We start from the raw sequence: 22500 nt of genomic DNA on the forward strand, positions 1-22500 counted from the left end.
TATATATATATATATATATATATATATATATATATATATATATATATATATATATATATATATATATATACATAAAAAGTGAACGTGTCTGTGTGTCTGTCTGTGTGTCTGTCTGTACATTTCCCTACGCAATAACTCTGTCGATTTTACCTTTGAGAAATCTACCAAATTCCTCCGACAATTTGGGTCTAAACACTTGAAATTTTGGATATAAGTTCCTTGGACATAGATCTAGCTTAATAACTCGATTTAAGCCCCAAACAATAAATGTTAAGGGATCATAATAGGGGTCAAAGTTAAACAAAATTGACCGTTTTTATTTATTTATTTTTTTGCTCAGTATACACCTCCAAACACCCGGGCACCGCCGAGCACCCATGCTAGTATATCTATAAAACTGAACGTGTCTGTGTATTTGTGTGTCTGTGTGTGTGTCTGTGTGTACATTTCCCTACGCAATAACTCTCGCTCAATTTTAAGTCTACGGACTCGAAATTTTATATACAGGGTACTGAAATTTGTGAAAATCTTTGTGATCGGTTGTCGGCCAGAAATTTGGATGTTAAGGGGTCAAAGTTCAACGATTTTACCTTTGAAAACTCTACCAAACTCCTCCGACAATTTTGGGTCTAAACACTTGAAATTTTAGATATAGGTTTGGACACTTGATTCAAGCCCAAAACAATAAATGTTAACGGATCATAATAGGGGTCAAATTAAAAAGAATTGACCGTTTTATTTTTGTTTCATTTTTTTGCTCAGCATACACATCTAAACACCCGCGCAACGCCGGGCACCCATGCTAGTATATCTATATAAGTGAACGTGTCTGTGTGTGTGTGTGTGTGTACATTTCCCTACGCAATAACTCTGTCAATTTTTAGTCTACAGACGGGAAATTTTATATACAGGGTACTGAGATTTGGGAAAGTCTTTGTGATCGTTTTTCGGCCAGAAATTTGGCTGTTATGGTGTCAAAGTTCAACAATTTGACCTTTGAGAACTCTACCAAACTCCTCCGACAATTTTGGCTGTAAACACTTGAAATTTTAGATATAGGTATCTTGGACATGGATCTAACTTAATAACTTGATTTGAACCCAAAGCAATAATTTTAAGGGGTTCTAATAGGGGTCAAAGTTAAAAAAATTGACCCTTTTTTTTTTTTGCTCAGCATACATCTCCAAATACCCGGGCAACGCCGAGCACCCATGCTAGTATATATATATATGGCAGAATCACGTTACACGACGGTTCTCGCCAGTTCATCGTTCACCGAAGTTAAACAACGATGAATAGCCAGTAATAGATGGGTTATCACCTGGGAACGCTTGGCGCTGTATGTACCGGGCTGAGTCTTAGAAATGTCCAGGTCGGTATCTGGGGGCGTATTAATTCACTAGGACAGATGCACCCCATTCTTTGTTAAACAGGCACCTAGGAGAAGGAACATTCTGATGTCAAAACCTGCGATCTAGTGTATGCTTTGCCTTGTGGCAGCTATTGCACCGACAAAGATTAGCAGTAAAACTAGTAAGTGTGGTTGGTTCTAAACAAAGCCTTCATCACTATGGAAGAAAATCGTAAGACTTATATATATATATATATATATATATATATATATATATATATATATATATATATATATATATATATACTAGCAAAAGTACCCGTTGTTTACTGGGTTCAAAAGCAGCCTACTGAAAATGGACTCTGAGTTATTAAAGTATGATAGGTTATGAAAAGGAAGGGTTGTAAAGAGATAGCTTCGAATTTAAGGGTATCAAAACCTAAGCAAAATATGATGAAAGTAAAAATAAAATAGATAAACCCCATAATTTATTATACGATACCCGTTCACACTGAAACACTTATCACAATATTCTGTGAATCTATACTAAAAAACCTTGTTAAACTTTGTGACATATTTCCATTCTATGGAGGTCAGGCGCGAACGAACACCCCATAATTTTATTCTTCAAACTAAAACATAATTATCAAAGTATACTTACGCAGATAGATATGAAAAGTCTTTATTAAAGTTTGTGCCTATTTCCATTTTTCCATTCTATGGAGGCTAGGCGCGAACGCAGACCCCACAATTTTATTGTACCATCCCTATTTAAGTTAAAACATACTTATCAAAGAATTTTTATGTACATCGATATCAAACACACTTGTAAACGTTTTTATTTTTAATTTTTAAATTTTTTATTCACCTACTTTGTGGACCAGGCGAACGCAGATCCCATAATTTTAATGAACCACCGTTCTGCGAGATCAAACATACCCATTCCCGCGTCTCGATACATCTATCATTATACGTAATCAGTTTTTTAATTTATTTAATTTTTAAATTTTTTATTTCCATACTTTGTGGACCAGGCGAACGCAGATCCCATAATTTTAATGAGCCACCGTTCTGCCAGATCAAACATACCCATTCTTGTGTCTCGATACATCTGCTATCATTATATGTAATCAATTTTTTAGAATAGTCAACCATATAGGAGTCTATTCGTGACCAGACACACACACACATACAAACACAGACATTCAGCTTTATATAATCTTAAGAAATTTATATAAACAGGGTGAGTCAGGGTAACCGGATGTTTTTAGGATGGCGTAGGTAGTGAGGAAGGTAGTATTTATGTATATTAAAAAACTTTTGTTGAAATATTTGCAGAGTTATGTTTTTATCTGTTTCCCGTAAATCTGTCTGTCTGTCTGTCTGTCTCTCTCTCTCTGTCTCTGTCTGTCTGTCTCTCTCTGTATATATATATATATATATATATATATATATATATATATATATATATATATATATATATATATATATATACTAGCCTGGGTGTCCAAAGTTGCCTGGGTGTTTGGAGGTTTGTGTTGAGCAAAAAAAAAAAGAAAAAAAAAAAAAGAAAAGTGGTAGTAGGCAGGTGGGTTCGAACCCGTACCGTTAAGGAGGAAAGGAACGTGAAAAAAAAAAAAAAACAAAAAAAAAACACGATGTCTTTGGTTTTGCATCCATCGCAAAACCGGAAGTGGCAAGTGTTTAAATTTAGGCTAGTCAATCGAAAAAGGGATGACTTTTGAAAATATCGCCGTAAAAAGCGACCCCTCCCTGTAGAAAAGTGCCGAGTTAAGAGTGAAAGAATTAATGTTTTAGTTAATTTTTTATATTTGTCGTCCAAAGGGTCGAGCTTCAATACATGATGATGATGATGATTGCAGCGTCTTTTCAGACGAGTGCCACTCCCTCAGCCACTGAAAGTCCATGATCCGAAAATGACTTTAGTCCTGCCGGCAAAATTCACACGCTCAAACAGACATGACACTGAAGACGGTCACTAGTATACATACATGTATATATACATGCACGCATACATACATATATACACATACATACACATACACACATACATATAACACGCATATATGCATACATACATACACAATACATAATACACATACATATACATACATAAACATACACAAGACAGTCAATGGCATACTTACATATATATATATATAAATGCAAATATACATATATACACATACACACATACATATCTGTAAACATACACACCTATATACGTATATACATACACAATGCATACTACACATACATGCATATACATACACACGCATATACAGATACATACACACATATACATACATATACACATATGTACACATATGCACATATATATACATACACTTACCTACATATACATACACATACATGAATATGCACTCATACACAAACATGTACATACATACACATATACATGCATACGTATACATACATACACACATGCATATATACACATACACACATGCATATATACACATACACACATATGCATATATACACATACAAACAATATATATACGTATACACATACACACATACATATATACATATATATACATATGCATACATATACACATAGATGTTTACACATATACATACACCTGTACATGAACATACATACACCTATATATACATATATACATATAATGATGGCAGATCAATTATTACATGCTTTCAGCATTTTAGGCCTACACGCGTCACAACGTTTCCATGCCTGAGGGAGTATCTATACACAGATGATGTTACAGAGTTTTAACTTTGTACGACAGCTAAATCTCTCTCTCGGTTCCAAATGTTGAGATTCAACAACAAGCAAGAGCAAGATAGCCAGCAACACGTCAAACTGCAGACCAGCTTATTGCGGGTACTGGTCTCCCGCTTTATGTTTTTTTTTAAATCTAAGATTTGCTTCTCTTAGAGGGGTTGCTTTCACCACGGCTTACGGGAGCCCTCTCCACCCCACATACACATGACAATAAACACATGCGTACATACAGATGTACGCCAACATATGTATACATGTGCACACACATGCAATCATAATCACGTAGAGACACACAAATACGCACATACATACATATGCCTATGCATACGTACACACACATATACATGTAAAATACACATGAAGGAACATTCCAAAATCATACATAGTTAGTGATCAGCGGCTGGACCGTTTTTATCCCTTTTCCTTCCTGATTTTTTTCCTCCTTCCTTTTTTATTTATTTTTTTCTTAAATAAAAAGTTTGTTTTAGACTCACACTTATGCAGTGCATGATAATGATGATGATGATGATGTTGACAAATTCACACATAATTTTCCAAATAACTCAACGTACGAATCGACGAAACACAACGGTCCAATTGATATGAATTACAGACGCTTGGATTTTTTTAAAAATAAAAAGTTTGTTTTAGATTCACACATATGCGGTACATGATAATGATGATGATGATGATTTTGACAAATTCACACATAATTTTCCAAATAACTCAACGTACGAATCGACGAAAAACAACAGTCCAATTGATATGATTTACAGACGCTTGGATTTTTTTTTAAAATAAAAAGTTTGTTTTAGGCTCACACATACATGCATACCTACATACATACATACATACATACATACATTTAAACAGATAGGTGAGATTTATATTATAGACAAGCCTGAGTGCCCGGCGTTGTCCTGGTGTTTGGAAGTGTGTGTTGAGCAAAAAAAAAAAAAAAGTAAGGCTCGAGCCCGTACCGCGAAGGAGGAAAATAACATGAAAAAAAAAACCCTGACTTCTTTGCTGTTGCGTCAATCGCAAAACCGGATGTGACGAACGTCAAAATTAAGGATAGTCAATCGAAAAGAGTGAATGACTTTCGAAAATATCTGCGAAAAATGCGACCCCTCCTTGTAGAAAATTGCCCTCTTGAGGGTGAAGAAATTAATGTATTTGGCCAAGTTTTCGATATTTGTCGTCTGAAAGTTCGTGATTTAAAACGATACTAGTTTTGTCATGTACCGACGCGTCTGTCAAAAGTTTTGGCAGATATACATACATACATACATACATACATACATACATACATACACACATACATACATACATACATATATGCATGCATGCATGCATGCATACATACATACATACATACATTTAAACAGACAGATAAGATTTATATCATGGACAACCTTGGAAGCTCTCTCTCTCTCTATATATATATATATATACATGTATAGAAAGGTTGAGAAAGAGGGAGAAAGCGAAAGACAGAGAGAGAGAGAGAGAGGGAGAGAGAGAGAGGGGGGAGATATATCAAGCATCTTTAATTATTTTTTTATTTCTTTTACAGATAAACAAGACTTTTTGGAAACAATGAGGAACTATATGCCAAAACCACATAAAGAATTCATAGAAGAACTAAAAAGATCGCCTTCAATTCGAAATTTTGGTAAATACCGCGACTTTATTCTTTTTTTGCATTTTAATCAATTTAATTTTAACAAAATCCCAATCCAATATAACCGTACTTTTTTTTATTCATCTCTGCTAAAAAGACGAAGGACATAAAGTTTGTTCGTGCATATTCATACTAAATAATTACGTTATCAGTACAAAACATTATTTTGAAATTCTACGCAGTATAACTTCTCATAATTGTATTGATGAATTTGGTATCCGTATAAGTTCCTATTATTTGACTGTGACGATATTAGTCTACTATATTTATTAGGTAGACTTTTTCCCCCGCTATCCAATCAGTCATCGTAAAGCTATAATTACAGTCGCCATACATGATTCGAATATGGCTACTCTTCTGTCAATATCTGATAAATTTTTACAGAAATTAGCAGTCGTTTTTATCCGTTTTATGATTTACTACATTAATTCTCCTTGATTAATTACCGATGTACTATCTTCCAAGAACTTGAGTTGATTTGCGTTTCAACCTTCTTTTGTTTCTTTTTCCTTATATTGCTCTTCTATTTTTTACTTGATTTTTTTATATACTTTATTTATATTTTATAAGTGACGTGTTTTTCTCAGAACTTTATCATTTAAACACTACCGTGTTTGAATATATGGTTAAGTGTTAGTTTTACTCATTTAGAACGGCTTTAAAGCTTCATCGTTCATACATTTTTCGACCAAATTTCAAACAAGATTTACAGTTCATAGGTCGCCTTCTCAGCTATATTTTAAAATAAAAAAGTTTTAATTTTCCTTCATTTAAACAAAAGTTACAACAAAATTACTGGTGTTCAAAAGTGTTCAGAATAAGTAAGGAACGTTAGAGACGTTTTCTCCTGATTGGCTGCTGGTTATCATAGCAACCTTTTCGTCGTCAACACCTTCATAGCAGGAATGTCGCTCGCATGCTATATTATTTGGGTCATATAGAAAGAGTTAACAAAAGTGATGCTCTTTGCCGTGATAGGACTGATAATTTTCCGCTTACGACGTCGCTCGTTAATTCTGTTTCTCTCTGTTTTGCTGTGCTAGGCCTGATAATCTTTTGCTTACGACGCGTCCCGTTAATTGAGTTTCTCTCTTTTTTGTCCCTTCTTTCTGTTTATTTACTTGATTAGACCTTTTCTTTGATTTTTTTTATTTAGTCAATTCAAGAAGTTCCTATTTACCACGGGACAGAGTTAGACACCAGGGTCATTTTTTAACGTGGAGAAAAGGAACAAAAATTAAAAATTGTCTCAGTCGAGAAAACAAGAAATTGGAGTGCAGCATCTGAAGAACAGATACTGCACTGTGATCTAGTAATAATTTTTTATGGATTGTGTACGATGCGTATCATATGTAAGACAACAAATTATTTCAAAGCAAAATCTGGGAAATCATGGATTACATAGAAAAATGCAAGCATGTAAAGTAATATGGTTAAGATTAAACTTAGAAAAATAAAAGGACTAGTTGTTAAAACTGGAAAAGAAAAAGACAAGGTATTCTAGTAAAAATTATAATAAATTTATAACTTAAAATATTGCAGCATTAAGAATTTAAAAAAATTCAATATATATGTGTTCTTAATGCTGCAATATTTTAAGTTATAAATATATGCTAGTATATATATATATATATATATATATATATATATATATATATATGTATGCTAGTATTTATATATGCTAGTGTATATATATATATATATATATATATATATATATATATATATAGAGAGAGAGAGAGAGAGAGAGAGAGAGAGAGAATATCTAGTGAACATTTTATGGATATTATATACTACAGGTATACTATGCTGTATGAAATGTCAGTTAGTAAGATTTAAGGAGAAAAGAACTGACAAGTCTACAATAAATTATCTTTCATTATTTTATTCAGACCACTTTGTCCCCAAATCTTCCTTAAGAAACATTTCGTGCAACATAGTTGACCAATCTCCGTAAAATATTTACGAAAATGCAACTATCGTTAAAATTTAAAACTAACTATGCATAAAACTATTGCTTATTATATTGAATTATTTGCCAAACTTTACAAGAGGTTTTATGTTTATAGTAAGGTTGGAAGAACACCAAAAAAGCCGTAAAACGTGGGGATATTGAATCGTCTGTTATGGTTGACCGCATATGGAGTAAAAAGGGAAACTATCTTTATGGGGCGAATCAAAAATTATAGACAGAAGAACGCTGGAGAGTAAGAAGCAGCGCATATGTTGGACAGAAATCAACTGCTAAGCAGACCCAGTATAAGAATTTAAGACAGTATGGAAACCATTAATTATGAAATAAAAGAAAAGGGCACTATATATATATATATATATATATATATATATATATATATATATATATATATATATATATATATATATATGCATAGATCATCGTATAACGATTAGATCATTGTATGACTGTAGGTATTTAATTATTATAGTATAAAAATAATAATGACAGCCCCTTTAAGAAACTCGTTTCTTATTGTTGAGAACTTTCAGTTGAATTAAAGTCGGTCAATTTAACTCTTATGCATAGATCACCGTATAACGATTAGATCACTGTCTGACTGACGTAAAGAATATTTAAAATTAAAATGTTTAAATTCAACGTTATTTCACGGTTAATGGTAGCCGAATGGATACGGTCTCTGCTAATCGAGCCAGATGGTTCGTGTTGCCGGGTTCGAATCGTTCGACTGGTGTTAATCGTGACACCCTGCACTGAAGAGTCTGTAGGTACTTAATTATTATAGTAAAAAAAAAAAATTATATATATCTACATATATATATGTTGAATATGAAAACTAGTGGCTACACATTTGCACATATGTTTCAGTGACCACCCTGGTAGGGAAAAATCACATCATCAGGCCAAGAATATTTCCGAAAGTACCAGTCAAAAACATTACCTTTTTATATTAAAACTAATCTATAGGATTATATCATTGCCAAGTGTAAAAGGGGTAACCAGATAAAGTAAGTTATCACATTACACAAATTGATGTGGGATCTCCCAATCTAATTTTATAGTTATGCTTTTTTAGTTAGCATTAAAACATCCGGCTCTATTTTTAGTGGTTACTTAAGGAATACGGATTTTAGAAGAATAAGTCTTATACTAGTGCAAAAACTATTATTAACGTTTTTACATTTAAATTGATTATTAACGTCTTTAATATTTAAGTTGATATAAAATCATACATATATAAATATATATATATATATATATATATATATATATATATATATATATATATATATATATATATATATATATATATATATATATATATATATATATATATATATATACACACACACAAGTCTAGTTAAATACGACATATTTTATTTTTCTGAGCTATCATTGTAAAGTTACCATTAGCCGGGCAATCTTTTCGTTTCAGCAGGCAAGTTGTACGGAACAAAACCCAGTGATTTAATCGACCATATTTTCTATTCTGTACATTATATACAAGTACTATTCAATATTTACATTCATCGGTTGAGATTATTAACCCCTTTCTTTATTCATTAGACTAGTTGTGTTAAAAATAGATAATACACGTTTGAAGCATTACATTACATTTTAAACAGGTGATTAAACGTTTAAACTAAATAAAATTATGAGATGATTGAATAACGATTGAAATAAGTAGTAAATAAAATATCTATGAGATGGTTAATTTACGATTAAAAAAAAACGATTAAAAATTAAAAAGTGACTTTCAGTTAAGCAGAAACTGTTGACTGGAATATTTGCGGAGAAAATTTATGAACATCTAGAGAGTAATGGTGTTTTTCCTGACGAACAAAAGGGATGCCGGAAAGGCTCGAGAGGTACTAAAGAGCAACTACTAATTGATAAAGCAATAATGCAGAATGCGAAGAAGAGGAATCTGAGCGTAGCATGGATCGATTACAGAAAGGCTTATGACATGGTTCCTCATCGATGGATACGTGAAACGCTATTGATGAGGAAGGTTGCTGAGAATGTGGTAGGGCTTTTGGAGACAAGTATGGCTCAATGGAAAACGGTGCTGACAGCCAACAGAGAGGAGATGGGGCAGGTTGGCATTAAACGCGGGATATTTCAAGGAGATTCGTTATCGCCGCTTCTTTTTGTAATGATAATGATGCCACTGAGCATCCTCTTGAAGAGAGAAAAACTGGGGTATAACTTTGGATCTGGTGACAGACGTCTCAACCATCTACTGTTTATGGATGATTTGAAAATATTAGGTAGAAATGAAAAGGAAATGGAGAGACTGGTAGAACTTGTGGGGACATACCCAGAAGACATTAGGATGGAGTTTGAGATTAGTAAATGTACTGGAGGGTGTAGGCATCATGAACAGAGAAATGAAAGAAAAAGTAAGGAAGGAGTATCTTAGAAGAGTGAAACTAATTGCAAAGTCGAAACTGTATGGAGGAAATCTAGTGAAAGCAGTAAATGCATGGGCAGTCAGTGTTTTGAGATATAGTGTGGGAATTTTAGAATGGTCTGACAAGGATTTGCATGCCATGGATATCAAAACAAGAAAAGTGTTAGCAATGTTTGGTATATTTCACATTCGAAGTAGCGTAGCAAGGCTGTATCAAAAGAGGAAAGATGGTGGGAGAGGATTAAAAAGTGTAAAAGATTGTGTTAGAACCGAGGAGATGTCGTTGAAGGAGCATGTGGTTAGAAGTGAGGAGTGGATGCTTAAGATTGTGGTCAATGAAGTGGAGGTATGTGAGACCAAGCCTGATTATGTGAAACGTATGGATAAAGAAACGGCAGAGGAACTGGCTAGGAAGAAAATGCACGGAAGGTTCTTCCAGGATATAGCAGAAGTGGCTGATGAAAGGTCATGGCAATGGCTTAGAGCTGGGTATCTGGTTAAGAGTATTGAAGCTTTTGTTTGTGCAGCACAAGAGCAGGCATTACGAACACGATTGTTCAAAAAAATGGTTCTAGGAGAGGAAGTTGCTGCAGAATGCAAGATTTGTGGTAAGACTTCAGAGTTAATTGCGCAACTTGCAGCAGGGTGTAGTGGACTGGCCCAGAGAGAGTACCACAAAAGACACGATCGCATGGAACTCCGGATATATTGGGAGGTGTGTAAAAGGGTTGGGGTGAAGTGTGCTGGAAAATGGTTTGAGTATGTGCTTGATAAAGTGAGAACAAGTGAGGATAGCAAGGTAGAGGTATGGTGGGACAAAAGTGTCATAACGACCAAGCAATTGGAACATAATCGTCCGGATTTGGTCGTCATTGACAAGGTCTCAAAAAACTGGCAGATTGTAGACTTCTGGGACAGGAATGTGAGAGAGAAGGAGAATGAGAAGTGGAGAAATTATGCTTCATTGGCCTTAGAGATAAGGCGTATACACGGGGTTAAAACACAAATAATCCCGGTCATAGTTAGTACACTAGGAGGAAGTCGTCTGGAAGGACAATTGAAAAAACTACAAATTCCCGATGTTTTAGGCGGCCTTCAAACCTCTGCAATTATAGGTACCACCAACATCCTTAGGAAAACCCTTGATCTTTGAAGCTCCTGGTTTGAAGCCGGGATTAAGGGAAATCCTCTGGAAATGAACCCATCCCTTTCCAGAGAGACGTTCATAAACGAAATCAGAATTATTCTTATGTGTAATGTTCATGTTTTAATATCAGCTATTTTTTAGTGCTAAGTTATCTTTATTTTTATAATTATTAAATACTGCTTCATTTGACGAGGTATTATTAATTCTGATTTCTACCGAAACTGGAATGTGTTTTATAATGGCAGGCGGGTGGTTAGATTGAGGATTAATGGGGATGGGATTGGTATTTTCTTCCATATATGGTTTTAAAATATTATTTTGTAAATCGAAACTTACATCTACAAAGTTGACTTGTTTTAAGTTACTGTTTATCTCAACTTGGAGACAAAAAATCTTCATTTTTTTTATGTATCATTTTTCTAATTTGATCATATTTTACATTAGTAGCATTTTTACAAACATTAGTCCATCGTCTCTGTATAATCGTATGTTCCCTACTTCAATATAATTGTTTTTTTGTTAAGGTATACAATATGTAGAGACCTACAAGATCCGTTAGTTTAGCTGAGTCTAGCGAGCCCATTGAGACGCCAAAATAATTGTTTCTTTGATTTTTTGGCCATTGTTCAGCATTACTAACTAAAACCGTAGTTCGGCACTTAGTTATAATTTCAATCTGCTCATCAGAGATATTTGTATGGCTCTTTGCAAATGCAATGGCCTTTACGGATAGATCTTTCGTGATTGATTGATATTAGTCACAAATATCAAATTGAATGAAGGCACATTTTTTCTTATTTTCAATATTAACAAACCATTTGATCGAATCCGATGTATTTATCCATAGGTTAAGATTAAGATGTTGCTTCAAAATTAAATTCGTTCTTTCCAATATTTCTTTACTAATTCTATCGATCTCCGGTCGTGTAGGATTTATTAATCTTGTTGTTGGCTTCGTATTAAAGTTAGGCTTGTGGTCCTTTAAAAGTATATATGCTTGGTTTCCTACCAGTTTACCTACCCTGTCGTTTATTTGTAAGTTATCAGTGATTTCTTTACTATTCTTATTTATTAAATCAATAATGTCATTATCATTGGCTTTATTATAGTCCTATATATAATGAAATGTAGTTTGCTTGAAGCATTGTGTGAGTTATATTTAAAGGTAAGTGTTAGAAGGCTATTTATTTCATTTACTGCTGAGATATTTTCTACGTCCATGTTACGATCTCAAATTCAGAATATATTATGCAACAATTTTACACACAATACATCACTGTGTAGAAGTTTAATTTTCAAGTAAGTCTTATTATTGACAAAAATTATTAAATTTAAATGTGAATATATATATATATATATATATATAATATATATGTGTATATATATTTAATATATATGTGTGTGGGTGTATATATGTATGTTTGTGCATATTTATATATATCGATTTATACAATATCACTTGTTTATCACTTCTCCAACACCGAGAACATCCCATTCCTTTCATATATATATATATATATATATATATATATATATATATATATATATATATATATATATATATATATATATATGCATATATATATGCACATATATATATGCATATATATACACATACATCTATATATATATATGTATATATATATGTATGTGGATGAATGGACCCTTTTTCGGGGTCAACGCCTAACTAGCACCATGTGTGTTTGTGTATGTATGTGTGTGTTGGAGTGGAGAGGGTTCTCGTAAGCTGTGGCGAAGACAACCTTTCTAGGAGAGGCAAATCTCTGATTTAAAAAACTATAAAGCGGGAGACCAGTACCCGAATTAAGCTGGTCTGCAGTTTAACTTGTTGCTGGCTATCTTGCTCTTGCTTGTTGCTGGATCTCAACATTTTGAACCGAGAGAGAGACTTAGCTGTCGTACGAAGCTAAGACTCTGTAACATCATCAGTGTATATATACTCCCTAAGGCATTTGTCTATTAAAAATGGTCTTGTGGCGATGGAAATCATTTTTGGGCTCATGGATTTTGTCTGAGGGAGTGGCACTCGTCTGACAAGATGGTGCAATCATATATATATGTATATATATCTATATATATGTATGTATATACATGTATATATATACATATATATATATGGTAATTAGTATATATATATATGTATATATATGTATATATATATATATAAATATATTAATTTTATTTATACAAACATTAATGGCTACATATGTGCATACATGTTTCTGTAATCACCCACGTTGGGGGATTACGTCTTCAGGCCAAGAATTACCTTCAAAAGTGACATTTCCACCAAATACATTTTTCTATTTCGTTTATCAAGTTAAAATACAACCTGGGTGGGAGTAAAAAAAAAAACAAAAACGGTAAAAGGATGAGTGAGGTCTTTGAAGATAATAAACATCTTTTTTCTTTTCCCCTTCCCCCATCCAACCTAACTTTTGGCTTTTTATGGCATAGGGTACTTGAGAGTTTAGTTTTCTTGTCTTAGAGTCTGTAAGTTAATAACCTTAGCTATGGTCAACCAAGTACTGACCAGTGCCTTTTAATCTACCTCCACCCACACATACATGCAACACACATATAACTTACACATACACAGACACCGCCAACACACACATACACACATAAATACATATATTCAAAAGCGAATCCATGCTGAACGCTCTTTGTTTTATTTACTGAAACTAGACAATAATTCTGAAACTACGTAGAAATAAAGTAAAAATTACATTAAGGTAAATAAAACAAAAATAAACAAAAATAAAAAATAAATAAATAAGAATAAAAATAAAATTAAATTAAAACAAATAAACCAACAAAATATGAATTAATATAAAACCCAAAAGTTATCTAAACCCCACATGTACCTATATGCGTGTATCAATACACTTATAAATGTCTACATTTATCTACACCCGCGCATATATACACACACACATTACAGACATACAGAGACAAATAATAGTGTTTTTCTTTACTTATGTAGCGTGGTAACCTCTTCGTATATGCAATATTATGCTACCCGACTACAGACGGGTGTATATATATATATATATATATATATATATATATATATATATGTATATACACACACATATATATACATACATATATATATATACATACACATATATACATATAAACACACACACAACAGACATACACACATACATACATTTATATACATACCCACACATACATACATATATAACATATATATAAACAACAATATACATAAGATGTATCACGATACAATAATAATATATAATAACATATGACAGAAATCAGAGTATTTAGGTTATACAAACCGAGTATATAAGCTTATATATTGTAGTACTTACCTTCATCTTTGTTTATTCACTCTAATACCCTTATTCCCTTTTCTTCCATTCACCCTTCATTCCTTACTTTCTTTCATCTATTTATTTCTTCATTTTTTTTTTTTATATTAATAAATTATTTTTCCTACCCGGGTATATAAAGATCATATATCCATACATGCACACACCCAAAAATATCCATATGCATACATTATTACGAGCTTCACTCAAAACGATCTATTACTCATTTGGTTAAAATATACCTTCATACAGGTACTTATTTCGGCTAGTAATACCATAACTGCTTTAGTTGTACTTATAGCAGTTCCAGTCTCCTAATTTAGAGTTCCTTAAGTGCGTGTATTCTGAAATGTTTGCAGGATATAGCAGTTTCTTGTTTAATATTCAATAATTTTTCTCTGTCTTTAAACCTAGTTATCTCAAGTTTTTCTGATAAGCATAATAGACATGGTGAGCTCAATGAGTGGCAAGTATTGGCCCTCCTAATAATCTTCCATTCTATACTAGGTGTTTTATTTTCTCTAACTAATTTCCAGTAATATAACGATAAGGTTGTACATTTAAAAACAAGAATAGGTTTAAGGCACCACAAATCAATACTACATAACGTAACGAATAAAGCATTTAGTAAAATTCAATTATAAGTGATACTCTTCTGGAGGTAGAAGGTTCAAACCTAAGTGCGGGTGATATTCAGAACACAATTGCAAATTACTTAAGACTTATACCAAGTCATGGCTGACAGAACAAGAGCATGTGATCCTCGTGAATAAATAAAGGGTTCCTTTCGAAATTCCCTGCGAATTCCCGAGTTCGACAAGAAGCCTCTGAAGGTCGGAGTATACCTAAACTGAAGATGAGAACGGCTGTTCGAATAATCCAAATAATCCACATTTACTGTAAGAGGTGTTTCAACATTTTAAGAGAATGTTTCCTAAATGAATTGGCGACCTTTCAAATAAATACGGTAACCTGATTTTAACAATACTTAATAAATTAAACTTTCGATTTATTTGTTTGAATTTTCTCGCAAAATGATCATTTTAATATTTAATATACCGTTTAGGAGGAAACACGACACAACGGTACAACCAATGACACATGCTGTTTTTATTATTTGTAACGAATCAATTAATAAGCACAGTAGTTCGTAATATACCGCCTCAGCGTCTATAAAAAAACGATTTTGATTTTATTTCAGTCAAAGAGAAAAACGTACCCAGACTGACAGAAGTTTACAACAAGTGCTTGAAGAATCTACAACAATTTAGAAGTTTCCATATTCAAGTCGTGTGCAAGTAAGTTTCATTATTATTTATCCATTTCACAATGTTTATCCCTGACAGTATCTATATATCTATCTGCATTTCTCATGATTTCAGCTATATATCTATATTTAAATATGAGAAGCATATATTTTTATCTATTTACTAGCAAGCCGTCCAGAGTTGCACGTTCGTAATATGCGCTTGAATATATTTTTATTTATACAGTTTACGTATTTATTATTATAAAGGCAATTCTCTATCGATTATTATATAGAACCTAATACATATAAGTGAGATCAGTGCTATATATATATATACACAGGAGGCAAAAAGTAAGTCCGCACTTGTAATTTTCCCAAAAACTGCAAATTTAAGCTAAATTTAATGTAACTGTTTAAATAAACTATACCTCATTTGATTGACCTTTTATTCTTCTAAAATTTTACCTATATTTGACTTTTAATTGAAATATTCTAGTGCTTTATTTTTTAATAATTTTACCTGTTCATATATTTTTAATTGAAATATTCTAGCGTTCACGGCAATTTAAAAAATATAACTTCAAATTGAGGAGGAAAAAAGAAAGTCCACACAATGGAAAATTGTTATTTAAATGTAACTTTAGGACATAAATGAAACACTAATACAACAGGAACAAAATGAACTAGTTAATATTTAGTAGCATAGCTTTTCTGCAATTTGACAGCCTGTAATCTTTTGGGAATTCCTTGAATTAGACTGCAGAAATACTCCAGAGAAAGGGCATCCCAATTTTCTTTAATTTTTGTCCAAAGTTCTTCCAAATTTGAAATTTGATCATTGCGTAGCTGTTGCTTGATATAATGCCATACGTTTTCAATAGAATTGACGTCTAGAGATTGTGCAGGCCAATCCAAACATAAGATATCATGTTCTTCCAGGAACCTCTTGCCAGCTGTTTGAATGGGAGCATTATCCTGCATGGAGATAGAATTATCATCCACATTCCGACCAAAGTAGGGTAGAAAATTTCCTGTCAACATATTAATGTTCTTGGTCAAATTAATTCGACCTTGCAAGCGAACTATAGGCCCTGGACCATTGGTACTAATGATGCCCCACACCAAAATCTGAACCTCCACCACCTTACACCATTAAAACTGAGCACCTAAGATCAAATCTTCGTCTTTCCTCCGACGGACATAGTGCCTACCATCACTGCATAGCCTATTGAACTTGCTTTCTTTACAGAAATCATTGGCTTGCGTCTTGCAACATATCTCCGCAAATTAAATTCCTTTAATCTGTCTTGACAGTAGAAAGAGAGCACTTTTTAACAAGACTGCACACTTGTTGGATTTGAGGAGCCGTTTCAAATCTGTTTCCTAGGCTGCGGATCTTGATAGCATCGCCTTTCCTATTAGAAGTAACTCTAGTACGACCAGATTTAGGGGCATCACGAACACTGCCAGTGTTTTCGTGCTTTTGCACAGTCTTTCGTACCGTTTTCTCATCACATTTCAATCTGCGGCCGATTTCTAGATTGGATAAACCAGAAAGATGGAGATTAATGAGCTCCTAACGATCACTAACAGGAAGTCGTGGCATATGGACTAAATGTTACGTTGTATAACTTGGAACAACAATAATTACGATTAGAGAGCTTTGTTGCCTGTTGGTGGATATTTTTAACTGATTTACGGGCGATAATTTAAGCTGGTCTTAAGCGAATTTGTTGTTGCGGACTTTCTTTTATCTTACTCAATTTGAAATTATTTTTTTAAATTGACGTGAACACTAGAATATTTCAATTACAAGTGAAATATGAACACGTAAAATTATAGAGGAATAAAAGGCGAATTAAACGAGGTAAAGGTTGTTTAAACAGTTACATTAAATTGCGCTTAAATTTGCAGTTTTTGAAAAAATTACAAGTGCGAACTTTCTTTTTGCCGGCACTATATATATATATGATTTGGATGTCATCAGCTAGAATAAAAATCAGAAGATACAACTATATATATATATATATATATATATATATATATATATATATATATATATATAATCTATATAAATAAAATGAACTCATTTTTTTCCGTCGGATTTTGACCTTAATAGAATTAAAAATCAAGATATTTCATGCAAATATAATATGCACAAACGGCAGAACAATATCTGAGGTGTGTTATAGGCTTATTATTTCTCAAATTCCTCGATAATCTTAGATTTCTATACTTTTTCTGCTGAGAAGTCACGGCCAAAATCGGTTTAGATCAATGGAAGTGGTAAAATATTTTCTCTCTAATAAATTCCTCCTCCCCCTGCCACCACTTAACACCGTTTGGGGATCGTTCACAAGGAACAGTTGAGAAGAGAACACCGGTTTGGCTTCGTAGTTCTTTCATGTAAAGTTATTTAAAATCACTAAACTAAGCTGCAGTGCTCTGTGGCGTAGTGGTTAGCGTGCTGGACAATTCACATTATGTTTTCACGTTCGCGCCGACCTACCGTAATCGTTTTTTTTTCCCTAAACAACTGGAATGGACTTTACTTGGTGGCCGAACTGTTAACGTTGCAGATGTTTTTTTTTTTTTTTTTTTTTCACACTTTATTTTCCTACTTTTACTCATGACTCCGGGTTTGATCCTTCCTACTTACCTACCATAACATTTTTTAAAACTCCCCCTCCGTCCCGGAAACAAACACTCGGGCAACGCCGGGTACCCCCGCTCGTATATAATAAATTCCACAGCCAAACAACGCCGCAGCCCACAAGAGCTATGGCAGTCAAAGAACCGGAAGTCCAAGACTCGAGTTTTGCCCTCATTTGGGCTCATCAGTTAGACACATCCGAACTCAGAATTCGAAACCCGAGCCTCTTGCATGTAAGGCAAGCACTCTACCAACTGAGCAAATGCCCCTGAGCAAAAGAATTTCTATTAACCAACACAGATCAAGCAAACCGCGTGAAACGATAATCTACAACCGATGTATGATAAAATTAAAGGTATACACACACACACACACACACACACACACACACACACACGCGTGTGTGTGTGTGTGTGTGTGTGTGTGTATATACTTTTAATTTTATCATACATCGGTTGTAGATTATCGTTCGTGACGAACGCTTCTACTACTAACTTAAGGAGACAAATAATCCATCCTGGCTACGGATCATAACTGCAACACACATATGGACTCTTTTCTCTTTCCACGGGCCTTTCTAATTATTCATTAACATCTCTACAAAAGAACTCTTCCCGATACCAACCATTTTTCTAACAAGTCATACTAACAAAGATGACCAATAAAGTTGTATTAAATGTTAGAATTATCTCTCGTCTTTCTATTCTATAGAGGATTTGAACTAGGCATGCCAATGTCACTGGCAAACTATTTTTCTAAATACACGATTGCCCCGCTTTGCCTAGTTTGGCTCAATACCTATCGACTACATGACCGAAGATATTGTATTATGTAATTAAAGTACCTAAAGTGTTTATACATTGTAAAGAAGAATACACCAAACTAAATCAAGTTCTAAATGCACAGCGACTAATTTATGTTTGATTTATTTCAGATACGTCGTAAATAAAGCCAAAGAAGAGAAAACAACAGATTATTCGAGTCTGGAAAAAAGAGGAACTGGCGGTTCAGGTGAGATTCACCATTTTTCTTTCAGACTAGCAGGGATACTCGACATTGTTTGGGATGCAATGAATAAACACGGAGTCTATTTGCGCTCTACGTAATTTCTTTTTAACTTTCCCTGTTTTGCCACATAATCTAGTCGGAAAAAATAATTGAAATTCTATGAAACTTTCTGAATTAATGTCAGACATTTAAATTTCATTAAGATCGGATATACGTATTTGAAATGTTAAGAGTGTTCTCCCCCATAAGTCCTGTAGAATAACGCACACAGATTCGACACATTAGGGGTCATTCAGGACTACTTCCATTGTCTTCCTCGGTTATTCTATACGTATGATTTAAATCTGATCACAATAGGATATATTTTTAAAAGTTTTTAAAGAAGGTTCTGTTACCAGCCCTGTATTCAGAACAAAAAACTTGTCTTATTTATCCATTCATTTATTACGGACTATTATCCTCAGCTTTTAGTTGTTGATTCACGACGTTTCGGCCAACTATTATTCTGACCTTCGTCAGGTCGAAAATTACTCGTCTAAAAAAAACAAACAAACGTGTTTTCTAGCTACAACCACTTTCAGGAACTTTCTTTACTTTTGTGTACTCAAAACCAAACGGAACTTTCATGATCAGAGTTTCTTTTCAATACCTTTCCATCTGTGAAACACCAAACTGCAGGTCTGTTTCCGAACTAATTACAATATTGTCGTGTAAATTTTAATATTAACAAATACTTGCGTAATCACAGTCTGGTTATTTCATTGATAGTTTTAAATCCTATTCAAATGGCAATTTCATTGACTTTTATCCTCGAGTTGCACTTGCCCCCTAGTGGTCACTCATCAATATTAACAAATATCATCTTAAAAGATTCTTCTGTGTAACTTTAAACTAATTATTAACTAATTAATATTACTGCCGGACATTTACATACTTATGAGTTCACGGTAAAAAAGCCGAAATATTTCTCAGAGGTTTTCGGTATTTATACAGACTACTGATCGCGGCTAAAACCGACGGTTTGTCGGCATATTTCGGCAGATTACCTAAACCGCTGGGAGTTATTGAAACGTTTAGCCAATGAAATCACATCAGCCGACAAATGGCAAGCGCAATAGAAATCTAATGGCGGACGATTTAACATACCCAATCAACATAATATTGAAGAAGAGTAAGTCTCCGCCCCAACTTGTCATTTATTACATAAATTACAAAAACACAAAATCATATCAACATAAATTATATAAATTCATACATATTACATGAATAATGAAACACCAGAGATATGTCCTTCACTTAAAAAAAGCAACAGAACCCCCCCCCGAAATTTGGCGTATCATTTCCAACCCAGGACCACAGGTGTGCACTCAACTCTCTCGGTATTCCAGGGGTATTTGAATATCCTTAAAAAAAACAACTCTTTAAAACAATTCCTTTTTTTGACTGGCTCTAGACAACTGGTACAGCTTTTCATACCAGAGATGGAAAATCAACCTCGCCCCACCATCGAGGTAAAAAAAAAACAAGAGGAATTTTAACCACCTCCAAAATAACAGTCATTCCGCCATTTCGCCCCACCCTCCCAAAAATAAACAGGAGGAATTTTAACCACTTCCAAAATAACAGGCATTCCGCCATTTCGCCCCAACCTCCCAAAATAAACAGGAGGAATTTTAACCACCCCCACAATATTTCGCCCCACCCCACAAAAAATAAACAAGAGCAATTTTAACCGCCTCCACAATATTTCGCCCCCCCCAAAAAATAACCAAGAGGAATTTTAACCAACTTCAAAATATTTCGCCCCACCCCCTAAAAAATAAAACAAAATTTTAATCACCTCAACTGTAACAGGAATAGTGCCACTCTCCTCTCTCCCTTTCTCTCTCTCTCTATCACGTTTGATACGAGAGCGCGCTCATGTTTTTTTTACTTTCTTCTTTTTTCGTACCGTGTTTTTGTTGTTGTTGTTGTTGTTGTTGTTGTTGCTGTTGTTTGTTTAGTTTCTTCTTTTTCGAAATGAATTCAGCCGTTTCGATTTTTTTTCTCCTGCATGTCCCTGTTCTTCGTGAAATCCCCGAAGGTCAGATATCCAGTCTTACGGCACCATTGTAACCCGACGTGTATTGTAACCCGATGTGCGCCCCACGACAATCGCCGACTCCCAACGTCGTGTATTGTGGATTTTTCGTTCATGGCCGGATCGTCATTTCTCGCTGGCGACTGTCGGTGGGGACACACGCGTGGTTTCACAAAAGTACAAATATAATAATTCGTGAAACAAAGAAAGGAAAATCACAAACGCCAATGTTCACATATAAATTGACTGCTGGACTTGTGTGTGTTTTCTCCCCGTTCTATTGATGTTACATTTGTCTCTATCTCTGTTTCACAGTCAACTTTATAACTGTTCAACTGTAGTCGTTATAAACTTCCATCCGACGTCAAGGGTATCTAGTTGTCAACTCTAACTGCCCAACTTCCATCCGCCGTCTATCGCATAGATGTAAACTAACTGTCTCCTCTGTCTTGGTATCTCAGGTCGCCCATCCAACCCTGGCTATCGGAAGCTGCCCTTCCCTGTTTTATCAGTAGGTTTCTCTTGTTATTGTTTGCTACTTTCTATAATTGTTGATTGTAGGATATTTCCGATTTCTTTGTTTATTCTAAGCTATTTCCTCTTCCTTTGTCTATTCCCCCCTCTCAGCACTTAGTGGCTCAAATCCACCTCAGGGTCACTTTATAGTATCACAATGATACTTACTCTACAATGAGTGCTTTTTTATCCTTGAATCTTTTCCCTTTCATTTTTTAAGTTCCTTAAAAATATTTTCTTACATTTTCCAATGTATTGTTTTCTGTAACAA

The 22500-nt window shown here is 33.9% G+C and overlaps 1 protein-coding gene across 2 annotated transcripts in view; it reads left to right on the plus strand.

Moving 5' to 3' along the window:
• Positions 1–22500, plus strand: part of LOC145286122 (myoglobin-like) — a 79332-nt gene that overhangs the window by 55436 nt on the left and 1396 nt on the right. For both annotated transcript variants that reach the window (XM_080134823.1, XM_080134822.1), the window contains 3 exons: positions 5719–5817; positions 15925–16021; positions 19560–19636. In XM_080134823.1, the coding sequence (XP_079990949.1) occupies positions 5719–5817; positions 15925–16021; positions 19560–19636 (273 nt within the window). The remainder of the gene's footprint in view (positions 1–5718; positions 5818–15924; positions 16022–19559; positions 19637–22500) is intronic.

The sequence above is a fragment of the Euprymna scolopes genome, chromosome 10 (assembly GCF_053919585.1).
Source record: "Euprymna scolopes isolate OS-2025 chromosome 10, ASM5391958v1, whole genome shotgun sequence".
Lineage (NCBI taxonomy): Eukaryota > Metazoa > Mollusca > Cephalopoda > Sepiida > Sepiolidae > Euprymna > Euprymna scolopes.